The sequence below is a fragment of the Trachurus trachurus genome (assembly GCF_905171665.1).
Source record: "Trachurus trachurus genome assembly, chromosome: 8".
NCBI classification, from domain to species: domain Eukaryota; kingdom Metazoa; phylum Chordata; class Actinopteri; order Carangiformes; family Carangidae; genus Trachurus; species Trachurus trachurus.
In genome coordinates this window covers 32,313,834-32,328,165 of record NC_139905.1, presented here as the reverse complement: position 1 = coordinate 32,328,165, position 14,332 = coordinate 32,313,834, and the positions used below count along the sequence as shown (strand labels likewise).

General features: G+C 41.1%; 3 protein-coding genes across 3 annotated transcripts; 2 read left to right on the top strand and 1 right to left on the bottom strand.

The window, feature by feature from the left end:
- Window positions 1–320: 320 nt before the first annotated feature.
- On the top strand, window positions 321–2,741 carry LOC310990686 (deoxyribonuclease-1-like; the record flags this gene model as incomplete). Its single annotated transcript, XM_083978165.1, has 8 exons — window positions 321–458; window positions 974–1,062; window positions 1,221–1,307; window positions 1,541–1,644; window positions 1,851–1,963; window positions 2,080–2,234; window positions 2,308–2,401; window positions 2,673–2,741. The coding sequence occupies 8 exons, from the start codon at window positions 321–323 to the stop codon at window positions 2,724–2,726; spliced, it is 834 nt and encodes a 277-aa protein (XP_083834291.1). The 3' UTR covers window positions 2,727–2,741.
- Window positions 2,742–4,973: 2,232 nt separating this feature from the next.
- Window positions 4,974–8,682, bottom strand: LOC310990682 (major histocompatibility complex class I-related gene protein-like). Its single transcript, XM_083978159.1, has 6 exons — window positions 8,578–8,682; window positions 8,115–8,384; window positions 7,074–7,352; window positions 6,082–6,384; window positions 5,218–5,235; window positions 4,974–5,078 (listed from the first exon to the last, which is right to left on the bottom strand). Exons 1-6 carry the CDS (start codon window positions 8,624–8,626, stop codon window positions 5,029–5,031), a joined length of 969 nt encoding a protein of 322 aa, XP_083834285.1. The 5' UTR covers window positions 8,627–8,682; the 3' UTR covers window positions 4,974–5,028.
- A 1,538-nt stretch (window positions 8,683–10,220) lies between these two features.
- On the top strand, window positions 10,221–11,364 carry LOC310989757 (major histocompatibility complex class I-related gene protein-like; the record flags this gene model as incomplete). Its single annotated transcript, XM_083976904.1, has 3 exons — window positions 10,221–10,459; window positions 10,672–10,950; window positions 11,036–11,364. The coding sequence occupies exons 1-3, from the start codon at window positions 10,336–10,338 to the stop codon at window positions 11,362–11,364; spliced, it is 732 nt and encodes a 243-aa protein (XP_083833030.1). The 5' UTR covers window positions 10,221–10,335.
- Between the last annotated feature and the right edge of the window lie 2,968 nt (window positions 11,365–14,332).

Here is a 14,332-nt window from a genome sequence, read left to right as displayed (position 1 = left end):
TTTGAGATTAATAAAGATTATTTTTATTATCAGCAGACCATGTGACTGGCAAATATGTGTTGTCAAGGAAACATGTTGGCAACTCCTGATAGGCTGATCTAATTAACCTGATCCAGCTTGGAGCTTTGCATGACGGACCAGAGCTGGAGCCTATCATACTGCCAGATATCATTTGATTTATATACTTAAAATCATCTTTTTATTGAATGAGTTATGTACAGCTCCCAACACACTGGTTAAATCGTGACAATAAGACACTGTAGTTTAGGGACAAGGGAACAAGAGAAAATTCAGCTCATGTGTGACCTCTGTGACCCAGGATGCGTGTGGTGTGTGCTTTGGGTCTGTTTCTGACCCTGGTGCATCTGTCTACTCCTCTGATGCTGGGAGCCTTCAACATCAGGTCATTTGGAGACAAGAAAGCCTCCAACACCACTCTGATGAACCTCATCACCACGGTCTGAAACTCCACTGTTTGATTTTCCTATGTTATTGTATTTATCATATCATATTTGGCATATGAAAGGAATATACTGTATTTTAAAGGATACCAGTGTTCTGTTTACATTTGACCATCCTTCCACTATCTTGACCTGGTGGCATGTTGTAGTGAATACTATATATCTCACAAACTAACAATTTAAGATATACAAAGTTTGCAGAGTTACAAGGAAGGAGATAATACAACCAACAGCATTGACATGCCTTAATTGGTAAATAACCAAAGTCTTTATATTTTCTGTCCCCAGTTTGTCTGGCAAAGACAAAGATTTTTTATTGTCTTCTCAGCTCGTACAACCCTAGTATAACCCAGATGACATCACTGATATTGTCAGGGTTATTTTCTCTCATTCTGGTCTGAGTGACTACTGAGCAGCTTTGTATAAAATGAGTCTGTTTGTTCATGATATAACACAAAAACACTAACTTTTATCAGACGTATGATGTTTTGTGGTTTCTCGGTGCGTTACAGATCGTCCACCGCTATGACATCATTCTGATCCAGGAAGTCAGAGACATCGATCTGTCTGCAACCAAAAAACTCATGGAGCATGTCAACAAGTTAGACACACTTTGTACAACTCATATATTTCCTGTATTACAAAAGACAAATATCATAGTTATAAAAATCTTCTACAGAGACAACTCATAAGCTGGCATCATAATGTCAGATAAGGAAAACAAAGCTCTTTTTCATCTCTGTGTGTGTATTTTTCCAGAGGATCTCCTGAGTCAAGGTACAAACACATCGTGAGCGAGCCACTGGGCCGTGGTTCCTACAAAGAGAGATATCTTTTCCTCTACAGGTACAAAAATGTTTTACACGTATATGTACAAGTATCCACACAGTAATGTTACATACAGTAAGTACGTGTCCTGTATTCAAAGTACAATCACAAAAGAATTGAAGAAGTATCAAAAGTACACACAGCAGAATGGTGAAAATCAGAGTGATTTTATTAAAATGACATGCTAAAATTCCTGATACGGAAACAGTATGTGGTGCCAGTCACTATAAAGAGTTGTCTTGTTTCTCCAGGGAGAAAAAAGTATCTGTGGTTAAAAACTACACCTTTGATGATGAGAAGACTGACTACTTCAGCAGAGAGCCCTTTGTTGTCATGTTCTCCTCCAAATACACCGGTAGGCTGTGGAGAAGTGTGACAAGATGGGATGAAGTTCCCACTCAGATTACCACTCTACACGCTATAAACACCTTCAAGATCCAGCTTGTTTAAATCAAAAAGGCAGTTAAATGAGTGTGATTTCAGTGATCTATGTCTGCAATATCCTGTCCTCCTTCAATCATCCCTCTCTCCATTCCCTCCTCCCTCCCTCTTGTTTTGTAGCTTTGAAGAACTTTGTCCTGATCCCTCAGCACACCTCTCCAGAATCTGCTGTGAAAGAAATTGACAGTCTCTACAATGTGGTGACTGATGTCCGCAAACGCTGGAAGACCAATGTGAATAAGTCAACTAAACCTATTAACAACATTGAAATCATAAAATCTGAACATTAATTTATCAAAGGATACATTTGATGAAACATGAGATGAGACTAATCAGACTGTCCCTGCAGGACATTGTTCTGCTGGGAGACTTCAACGCAGGCTGCAGCTACGTATCAGGCTCCAAATGGAACGACATACAACTCTTCACTGACAAGAGCTTCCACTGGCTGATCCCTGATGAGGCCGACACCACAGTGACAGAAACTATCTGCCCTTACGACAGGTACATTACACTACACTACACTGACACAGACACTTGTCCGATGGTAATCACACCTGTCATTGTGCGTTTGCAGGATTGTGGTCACCACTGACATGATGAAGGGCATGGTGCAGAAGAGTGCTGCAGCGTACGACTACATGAAGGATCTGCGTCTCAGCCACGAGCTGGTAAAAGGAGTTCCAGCTTTAACCTTTATGATAGAGTTGGCTTCGTTTATAAAGGACAAATGTTCAGTCTGATGGATAATTTAACAGGGTGTGTTCAGTGCATAGTGACATCACTGTTGGGCGTGGCTACATATGTGACATCCTCTGGAGAAGGAGGTGTCGGTATGGTTTCCGTAGCCTATGTTTCTAAGTAGCGGTGCAATTTTTTTCATCTAGCTGGACCACAAACAAGCACTATCACAATGAGACTATGTTTTTTCTTCTCTCTCAGGCACTGGCTGTCAGTGACCATTTTCCTGTGGAGGTGGAGATGGTCAGGTCATAGATACAACAACTGTCCAACAGGTCTCTGGGCTCAATCTACATGATGATCACTCAGTTGAGGAATTCTCTCCAACCACACTGGCAGGAATTAATAGACCAAAATAAACAACTCTACCAAAATATGTCATTATGATCTTGTTTCTTGGAGGAGGTATAACAAGAAATTATAGCTGCTGCGCAACGATGGGTCGGGTCCGGGCTATCTTTTGGCAAATTTAGGCAAATTCTGAGCAACAAAGAGGAGAATAGGAAGACAGGACAGTTGACCATATGATGTTCAATTTGCACCAGTTGAGGATTGACCCCACGACTTCTAGAACCAAAAACCATTGTCTATCGCACTGAGCTAATTGGCAAATGGCAGTTCAATTGTGGCTTCACAAATTGAGTAAGCCATTCACTGTCGTGCGGGCAGATTTGAAACCACTGTAAAAAGAAAAGTCAGTTTTTGAGGTAAGATTCTATTCTAACTATTTTGCACATTTGTTTCACAAAGACCATCTGGTATTTTGATGTGTTATCATCAACTCCCTCCACGGGTCTTGAACCCACATCCTCCAACACCAAGAACCAGCTCCTAACTCACTGAGCTAATTGTCTGTGAGTGAGACCAGGTGTGTGACTTCACAAATAGACTCAGGGAGTCAAAGCCAGGCAGCAGTTGTCTTGGCAGATTTCAAAAATGGTCAAAATGTCAGAAATTCTGTTAACTAAACAAAAATCTGATAATACATCAATTCTATCTAGACAGCATGGAAAGCATGGTTGGTGATTTGTTTTTAACTCTAAGTGTTTTGCTTCACAAGAGAAAATGTGATGTTTAAAAATACCACTCTTACATTGACTGCAGTTGTTCCCATGAGAGCAGAATTCAAAATGTTCTAGAAAATTCAGTTTTGGAGATAAAATTCTGATATTTGCCAAACTTCATCAACCATGACTCCAAAATATTCTCAATTTTTTTCAGGAAGATTGAAAATGTACCGGTATTTAGCAAGAATTTGATGGTATGTTTACAGTCAAACGTTTTCATGCACTGTAGGCTCAATTTTTGCTTAATCAAAAATCCCAGAAACAAGTTTGTTGAGGACGGTCTGGAGATGCTCTGTAGCAAGTTTGGTGACAATTGAGCAAACATTGTGGGAGGAGATACATTTTTGAAAAAAACAGAGTGATGGACTTCATAATTTATGATGAGTTTAAGTGAACAAAAGTTTTAGCAGTATCTGGGCTACATTGTTGTGAAGTTTCAAAACTATAGCATCTACTATTGGTTTGGTTTTTTAGATTTAAACGTTTATTGTGTCCCCCCCCTGTCCTTGGAATTGAGTGAATCTGGCATGGGACTGGACCTTTGTGCAAAGTTTGGTGATTTCTCAGCCATGGGAAGTATGACTTCCTCGGAAGAAGAAGAATTCCAAGGAATACAATAGGGTCCCGGCTACTTAGCAGCCCGCGGACCCTAAAAAGAGGTCAATCTGATATTTAAGTAAATAATAGGGGAGGCACATCTCTGATCATCAATCTTTCAATTATTCAAGAAGGGAATGCTAAATCTTGAGCAGTGACACAAGTTTCTGTGATGGAAACTGAAAATCTTGGAACATAGAAGTTGGGCTGAGTGGATGTTTCTAAAAATCTACTTCCTTCATGATGTTTACAGACACCTTAACTAGGGCCACAAAATGAAAGCATGAACAGAATCAATAAATCACACCATCTGATGATGAAGCTTCCATGAAGCTGACCATGAAGATTCACCTTCATGCGACATTAAAAAGACCAGCAAACGGGTTCAAAAGTATTTATTTGAACAAGTATGAAGGTGGAATTACAACCTAATTTAACCTAAACTACAAATGCGACAGGTGTGAATGTATGTGTAAGAAAGAAAGTGTGTGTGTGTGTATTTATCTGTGTGAAGTGTGAAATCAATCAGTGGACATTTGTTTAGAAATCAGACAATGGACAATTGTCTAAGAGTTAGCTGGTTGATCACTCTGCTTAGTGGCTCCTTTGCTGGCGATCCCAACCAGCAGACCTTGTAAAAATGCAGGTTGGTACTTGGTCTTAAATCCTGTGTTTGGCTCTAGTGTCGTTAACAGGGTTTAGTTCAGCAGCAGCTCCTGTTTAGGAGTATGGAAAATAAAAGAGGGTAGTACTTATAGTACCAGGCTTATATTAAAATGAACCTGCTGTACTTAAAAAACAAACAAACAAAAGACTCTCGTGGCTGGACAATGTGACACATTTCAAAGTGTTGACTTCTTCCATCCCATGTGAGGTCCCTGATCGAGTGTCAGTCAGGTTTCTGGATTCAGACGCTCAGAGAGTTCAGAGCTGTTTTCAGGAGCTGTAAGATCAAAAACACACTCTTTGTAAAGTCCATTTAACCAGCACTCAACTTTTAGGTACAACATGTAGAAAATCAACACAATTATCCAAAAATCTAAGTTACTGTATGAGATAATTTAAAATATTCTTTTACGTACTGGGTGGACGGTCTTTGGCTGAAAATGAGAGAAAAGACATTGTAAATGACAGGATGTGGTTGATTGACCTAAACTCAAAGACTAAAATCAAACTATTGTTAGAGTCATTAAATCAGATCATCTGCCTACTTTCCTCTCTCACCTTTCTTCTGTTTATAAACCATGAATCCAGTGACAGCGATGAGGACGAGAGCCAGAGGAACCAGTGCAGAGATGATGGGGACGGTGGTGTTACTGGGCTTCTCTGGTCAATATAAAATATCACATTTTAAGATCAGAACAGATAAACAGGTCTGAACACAAGAGTGTAGGAGCTGATGTCTGTTTACATTCATCTGGTCATTTACTGCCCCCTTGTGGAGGCGAGGCAAGGCAAGGCAAGGCAATTTTATTTGTATAGCCCGTTTTTACAAACAGTTTGTCTCAAAGGGCTTTACATGGCATCGTGACAACATCCTCTGTCCTTAGACCCTCACATCGACTGAGGAAAAACTCCATGGAAAACCCTTTTAACAGGGAAAAATTGGAGAAACCTCAGGGTGAGCAACAGTGGAGGAATCCCTCACCCAGGACGGACAGTCGTGCAATAGATGTTGTTACAGACAAGAAAGGAGTGGAGGCAGCAGGTTATTGTCTCTGGAAACTTGTCGACCATCTCTAGTTTGTGCACAGTGCTGCTCTGCTGCACTTAGTTGATGAGGTTTATTAACCAAGAGATGAGCTGCTCAGCTTTTAAACCACTGTATCTATGTTCACAACTGTTGTTGGAGATTAATTCACAGCTCAACTGTAGAACAAAGACTAAAATACCCAACAAAGCACAGACATGAGGTCACATTCAGGAGCTGCTGATGTCTCTCTTACCCATGTTGGTCCTGATCTGAGCTTTGTCCAGTTTGGTGACGATGTCGTCCTTCACTCCAGAGAGCTGAAACACACAGTCGTACCTCCTCCAGTCTTCAGCTTTGACTGATGAGACGTCCAGGTCAACACTCATCTGGAAGGATCCATCATGGTTGGGGAGGATCTCTCCTTGGTCCACGTCCTCATGAAGCTCCTCTCCATCTTTGGTCCAGAACATCAGGGCTCTGTGAGGGTAGAAACCTGTAGCGTGGCAGCTGACTGGAGAGGAGGGAGTCTTCTGGAGGAGAGACACTGAGGGGAGGACTGGAGAGAGGAAGGGCAAACAGGGTGAAGAAAGATGAAGAACAGCAACAATGAAAAGAAACAAGGAGAAAGGACGAAGAAATTCAACGTGGAGGTGTCAAGATAAAGAGGAACCTGGACACAGAGAAGCGTGTTCTATTGTGTGTTTTAATTTTGTTTTCATGAACATTTTGTAGGCTAAGTTTTTAGTGTGTGTGGCCAGCACTGGGATCATTTCCCCTAAGGCCCCTGATGGACATGGATGGTGAATGCCTGATACACGCCCAATGAGCTAATGAGTGTAGTGGGCGTGCAAGTTTGCAACGCGGATTGTAGGACAGAGTCAATGCTGTTGCTGTTGGCTTCTCTAGTAAAGCCACTTCTGGCAAAGGAAATGGGTTGGGAGTCGTTGCCACTGAAGGGAAACATTTCTGGTGATGTAAAAAGACATTCTGAACATTTTAGTCTTGCAAAGAACTTTTTATTTATTTATCCTCGTTTCAACTGTTTTATGTGAAGAACCTGCATAAACTTTAGAGTCCTACCGCTGTGTTAAGTCTCTAGGGGGTGTTGTTAAAAACATTTAATAATTTGGCAAACTGCCATGTTCATACAGTTTACCACCACCACCACCACAAGATTGGTGATTCAGGATGATCAGTATCAATACTGTTTTGATCATCAAACTACATCAGGTCGTGTCACTCTACCTGTTGTCAGCAGAAAGTTTTTCCCATAGTTCACGTACATCTTCAGCCACTCAGGACAAGTCTGAGTTAAGAAGTTCTCATTGAGGCTGATTCTGCCTTTGTCAGCATCCCATCTCAATTTGGTGACAACAGCCTGTGGTTTTGGAGCGATCCATGTGTGTGTCTTTAGGTCCAGTGATATGAAGTCTTCTCCATCATAACCATACTGTTGAAAACCAGTAACCTCTCCTGTCTCATCGTCCCATTCACATCCACCCATCCTCTGTAAAATATGGACATCTGAGACAGGGACAGACTAAAGTTAACAACGATGTACAGATGATGTCTCCACTGGACTCTTAGTTCAGATACAGACATTGATGCATCTTCCTCCCATTCATTTTCACTTGTCCCCTAACTGGTCTTATTAATAAAGACAGTCCATCAAAAAGGCCACATCACTTTTACTGAATTGATTCATTTCCAAGCATTAGTATCACCGCCAACCAACCATGTATCTCATTAAATGGCTAATAGGTCTATTGGAATCTAAACCAAAAACTGTGTTTCTATGTTTCATAGATTCCAACTAGTATCGCGGTGGCCATCTTGCACGCCATCTTCAATATGACATTTCACATAGCTGTTATAACAAAAACAACACTTATAATGATGAAATGTGAGACCCATATACTTTAAACCAAAATGAATTGATTTTGATAAGTACATGCTGACATTGGACATATTTGTACAATACCCAGAAGGCCGACATCTTTAAATATGGCCGCCATATTGGATTTTTTTGAGTGGCCAGTGCCTTTTTCCAAAAAAGGTGACCCTTTAGTATTTAGTATTTACCAGATTTCATGGAACGATTCTGATGAAAAAATAATCTTAATCTGCTGAGCTACTTTGATTGATCTGAACTTGTCTCTATCCTACTTGGTTGAATGCTTGGCCTAATGTCTGACTGATTATGATATTGAGGTTTTGTGGAGTCACTTAGAGACAGAAATTAGAAACTGTGAAAGTGAAATATGGCATTTTGCAGACTGTACCTACCTCCACTTTGGTTGTAGCGCTGCTTCAAACTATGAATACTGGCCTTGAAGAAGTAAGGCGAGCCCTCAAAACACTCTCCAGCGTACCACCGTAGATGTTCAGGGTTCTCATCCATTGCTGTTTTCATCCAGGTCTGTTTTGGTTCTACTCTGTTTATGTTGCTGTCACAGTGACCTGCCTGAATGTCATCAAGCAGTGCAACAACCACAACCTCAGGGAGGTTTGTGACTCCAGTAGATACAGTGGTGACATACACCAGGGTGTGTTTCACTGTGGGGGAAAACAAGGCTTTGATTTTAATATAAACCTAGAGTCCTCATACAGTAAATGTGATATATTCAGTCAGACTCAGTTGAAAATCCTGTTGAGATAAAAGTGAAACCAAACCATGCAGCAGTGTGACGCAGGAATAAAATCCAGAGCTGAGCAGAAGGTAAAGTGAAGTATTTAAATGTGATCCTACCTGCTGATGAACTGTGACAGAGAAGAAGAAACAAAATCAACTTTTCCATTTTGTTTTCTTACAGACAAACAAAGGACCAATGATACAGACGCTTTAACTTCTCTCTGCTGTTTCCTCGGGGAGGAAGGTTGAGGTGCTGGCGTTCAGGTATGGTGTTTTGGCACATGATGTCATCGTCAGCACATGAAGTGCATAATGGCATGAAATGTGCTCTGACATGATTCTTATCAAAAATGTGTTTCCATAGAGATGAACTGAGTCTCCTGAAACTGTGACTCATTTCAAAGATTATACAAGTGTCACACAACTTTATAAGAACAAACATCCACTGGCCCAGCATTAACTAGAAGCAACACGACCCACAGGCCTGTGGGTCAAATGATTCACAGACTCATTTTTCATTACCAAAATATATTTATTTCACATTTACATATCTAAATATACAGATGAAAACCAACTGCCACTATATAGTTATTAGATTGTTTTAGGTCATTTTCATTATTTCCATTTTTATTGAGGTTGTGTGTATCATATATTCTGTGTTCTTTCTTCAATACTGTATCTATTTTCCCTGAATATTTTATTTGATTGTATTCTTATTTTTTAATACCGTTTTATTCTTACTTAAAGCAGAAAAGTAAGCGATCCGGTCGTTTTGGCTAATGCTGCGTTCCAGGCAGGCTTTTGAAACCGTAAATTACAGCTTCAAGTCACGACTTACGACTTTGTAGCATTCCAGGCAACCCACTCGTGTTTTTCCGACCTGTTTTACCTGTGAAAGTCACTATAACGGCCACTCGTAACTTCCGACCCGTGAACTCGTACCAGATCGAACTGGTACGACTTCACAGGTCGAACAAACACGAGTTACAGGTTGCCTTGAACGCACCATAACGTCTTGTCAGCCGATGGAGTTAGCAGCCCCCGCCCTCGTCATGGATCTATTGGTCCTCGTCCCTACGTCACCACATTCACGCGCATCCCTTGGCTGCACACACAGCCCTTCATGCCGTTCTCTCTCCTCATTGGATAAAACTTGTAGGATACGAGAAAAGTTTTCTCCTCGGCTCAGAGCAGAGCAGAGTGACTGACAGACCCGTGTTTTGGTCCAAACACTCTATGTAAGTGATTGCTGTGTGAAGATATAACTGTTTAAGACTTATATTAACAAAAATATCGCTTACTTCTGCTTTAATAGGCTACTGTCTGTCTGCTTCAAAAACTTCCTGTTTGTCCGGTTTCTATTTTTTATTTTCAGGCCCACATTGACAAATATTGGATTTTGTCACTTCTCCTTTTTTGTTATTCATGGACAGGATGTCAAAGCGGCTGTATCATCGATCCGTTGATCGTCTGTGGCTAAACAAAGTGAAAATGTGGATTTTGTTTCTTCTTCTCTGTCACAGTTCATCAGCAGGTAGGATCACATCTAAATATTTAATCAACTATTCACTTTACTTTCTGCTCAGCTCTGGGTTTTACTCTTACTGCGTCACACTGCTGCATGACCTGGTTTCACTTTCACCTCAACTAGAGTTTCAACTGACTCTGATGATTGAGTATATCACAATTATGAAGGTTTATATTTATAATAAAAATCCTGTCTGTCCCTCAATGATACACGCTATAAAGTGTCTCTCCACTCTGTCTTCTGGAGTCACAAACCTCCCTGAGTTTGTCGGCGTGGCGCTGCTTGATGACCTTGAGGCTGGTCAGTGTGACAGCAACACAAACACAGTAGAAATAAAACAGACCTGGATGAAAAGAGGACTGGATGAGCACCCTGAACATCTACAGTGGTACGCTGGTCAGTGTTCTGAGTTTCTGCCAGTCCACAGAGCCACCATTCAACATGTCAACCAGCAATTTAACCACAGTGAAGGTAGGTACGGTCTGTTTTATATTAGATTTAATGTTTTGGCTGTTAAACAATGGTCCATCTACTCAGCATCAACATATTAACCAGTAAACATTAGTAGTAGTCAACAAAAATAATCTGTTTTTGAACCCTGAGCAGTAGAGAACTGTGAGAAAGGTCTAAAAGAAGAGGCATCATCTGTCCTTTAACTGTCTCTGTCTCTGTCTCTGTCTCAGGTGTCCACATCTTACAGTTGTTTAGTGGATGTGAATGGGACGATGAGACTGGAGAAGTTGATGGTTTTGTTCAGTGTGGTTATGACGGAGAAGACTTCATATCACTGGACATGAAGACATTGACATGGATTGCTGCAAAACCACAGGCTGTTGTCACCAAACTGAGTTTGGAAGCTGATAAAGGTGGAAGCCAGTATACTGCAGTCTTCTTAACTCAGATTTGTCCTGAGTGGCTGAAGATGTACGTGAACTATGGGAAGAACTTTCTGCTGAGAACAGGTAGAGTCACATGACCTGATGTAGTTTGATGATTTTCATCAGCTTGATTCACCACTGTATCATAAATCCTTGTCTCCTCCACCAGTCCGTCCCTCAGTGTCTCTCCTCCAGAAGACTCCCTCCTCTCCAGTCAGCTGCCACGCTACAGGTTTCTACCCTCACAGAGCCCTGGTGTTCTGGACCAGAGATGGAGAGGAGCTTCATGAGGACGTGGACCAAGGAGAGATCCTCCCCAACCATGATGGATCCTTCCAGATGAGTGTTGACCTGGACGTCTCATCAGTCAAAGCTGAAGACTGGAGGAGGTACGACTGTGTGTTTCAGCTCTCTGGAGTGAAGGACGACATCGTCACCAAACTGGACAAAGCTCAGATCAGGACCAACATGGGTAAGAGAGACATCAGCAGCTCCTGAATGTGACCTCATGTCTGTGCTTTGTTGGGTATTTTAGTATTTGTTCTACAGTTGAGCTGTGAATTCATCTCCAACAACAGTTGGGAACATAGATACAGTGGTTTAAAAGCTGAGCAGCTCATCTCTTGGTTAATAAACCTCATCAACTAAGTGCAGCAGAGCAGCACTGTGCACAAACTAGAGATGGTCGACAAGTTTCCAGAGACAATAACCTGCTGCCTCCACAAGGGGGCAGTACATGACCAGATGAATGTAAACAGACACCAGCTCCTACACTCTTGTGTTCTGACCTGTTTATCTCTAAAAATGTGATATTTTATATTGACCAGAGAAGCCCAGTAACACCACCGTCCCCATCATCTCTGCACTGGGTCCTCTGGCTCTCGTCCTCACCGCTGTCACTGCATTCATGGTTTATAAACAGAAGAAAGGTGAGAGAGGAAAGTGGACATTTTGACTCTATTAATATTTAGATATTAGTCTTTAAGTTCAAGTTTTTATCCAAATTGTAAAACTGAAACGAGCTTGAGTTTAAAAAATGAGTTCAGTGAGTAGAGGAGAGGATCATATTCAGTGGTGATGAGCTGATCAAGCACATCCTGTCATTTACAACTGAATTGTCTTTTCAGGTAAAGACCGTCCATCCCGTAAGTAAAACTGATTTTATCTTGTCTGAAATGATCTTTTACACCAAATTTGATTCTAAATCATTTGATTGATAATCTACAGTTTTCTTCATTTACTGTTAAGTTGAGTGCTGGTTAAATTGACTTTCAAGTTTGACACATTGTTTCTGATCTTACAGCTCCTGAAACCAGCTCTGAACTCTCTGAGCGTCTGAATCCAGAAACCTGACTGACAAACACTGGATCAGTGACCTCACATGGGATGGAAGAAGTCAACACTTTCAAGGAGTATTATCGCAAATCCAAATCCTTAATTCGGCCACTAGATGGAGCCAGGCGGAGCTTATCAGATATAAACAAGTGGGCAGCTGTCAGAGAGAGAGAGCAGCCTCCTTTAGTCCTCCCCCTCCCCCCTCCTCCTCCCTCCTCCCCCCTCCTCCTCCCTCACCAGGCTGAATGAACGTGCAATCGCGGGAAAAAGAAAACTCGCTAGTGGAAGCGGCAGCTCTACGTCGCGCACAACCACAACAACGACAACAACAGCAACTGCAACTTCCTCCTCCTTAATAACGCTGAGAGGACAGCTGAAGAAAGACACAGGGACTTGGAGACAAAGTGTTCTACCAGCGATTCAGTGACTGTGAGCAGCCTAACACTGCTACATTACTTACTGTTGCATATTTGTCCGGTTCGGGGGTCGGATTTGCGAGTTCCGAGTGCATTTTAACGCAGCAAGCGCCGGGCCGGCTTGGATCATAACAAAGACAAATGCTGCATTTGCCCCACGGACACTACACTGTTGGCGATTTTTTTTGTACATTTAGTTATGGCTCCCCCCGACCCATCTTTTGCATATTTCATCTTATTTTATGCTATTACTGCTGTATTTGCGATAATGCTCCTTTAACATTAACTAACCCTGTCATATTATCCAGCTAAAAGAGTTCAGTGTTCAGCAGATTTATTAATTCCTTTTAACATAAGTAGGATGTTTTTTCTCATAGTTCTTGTTTTATCATTAATCTTGTGTTGATTGTACTTTAGTGTTTTACAATGACTCATGAATCACATGTACATGTAAACACTGAATACAGTGTTGAAATCTTCTGTCTTGATGTGTCATTAAAACCATGTTTTTAACTATGAAGATGCAGATCATGGGAGAACATTCATGACATTTTTTGTAAAATTGGTGGAAACCAGATAATCAGTGATGATGGTTGGACTGATAAGTGGGACATGAAGTTTTATATAAACCAGTTGGACCAGTCCTTGTGGTTTATTCTAACCAGATAATAAGGCCGAGGCAGCGGCTGCAGAGCGGCTGCTCTTTGACTGAGTGAGAGGGAGAAATAAAAGCTGCTTGTAGCAACATTAACTGAGGGTCAGTGAAGGTGTCGTCTGTCTGTCAGAGACTCAGTAGATTCATGACGACACAAGCTGACACCCACTGCACTGGCTCTTGGTCGTAGCCCGGTGGTTGCTGGCTACTGTTACAGCTTAAGCTTAAGCTTCATTTAGAAAGCTCTCATTACAATCAGTGGACACACAGTGCTTTATAAAAGATGGGCCTCATTCATGAACTGTTCTTAAGAACAAATATGTTCTGATGTCACTCTTACCCATGTTGGTCCTGATCTGAGCTTTGTCCAGTTTGGTGACAATGTCGTCCTTCACTCCAGAGAGCTGAAACACACAGTCGTACCTCCTCCAGTCTTCAGCTTTGACTGATGAGACGTCCAGGTCAACACTCATCTGGAAGGATCCATCATGGACCATAAGAACAAATTTGTTCTTAAGTCCTACTTACGAAGTTTTTACGAAGATTGTGGCATTCATGAATGTTTTCGGTAACACTTTACAATAAGGTACACAAAATTAGAGTAGTTAATGAGTAACTAATGAAGAACTAATGAGGAACTAATGAGTAGTTAGTGAGGAATTGAGCTACACAAAATTACAGTAGTTACTGAGGAACTAAGGTACACAAAATTACAGTAGTTACTGAGGAACTACTGATTAATTAACTATTAGTTAATGGTCAGTTCTTCAGGAACCCCTGATCAAATTTCAGAGGAGTAGTTACTGAGGAACTAATGAGTAGTTAGTTAGGGAACTGAGATACACAAAATTAGAGTAGTTACTGAGGAACTAATGATTAACTAACTATTAGTTAATGGTCAGTTCTTCAGGAACCCCTGATCAAATTTCAGAGGGGTAGTTAATGAGGAACTAATGAGGAACTATTAATGATCAGTTCTTCATTAACTCATGATCAAATTTCATAGAAAGTTAATCACAACTTGATGATTAGTGAACTAGTTACTTCATCAGTACAGAAT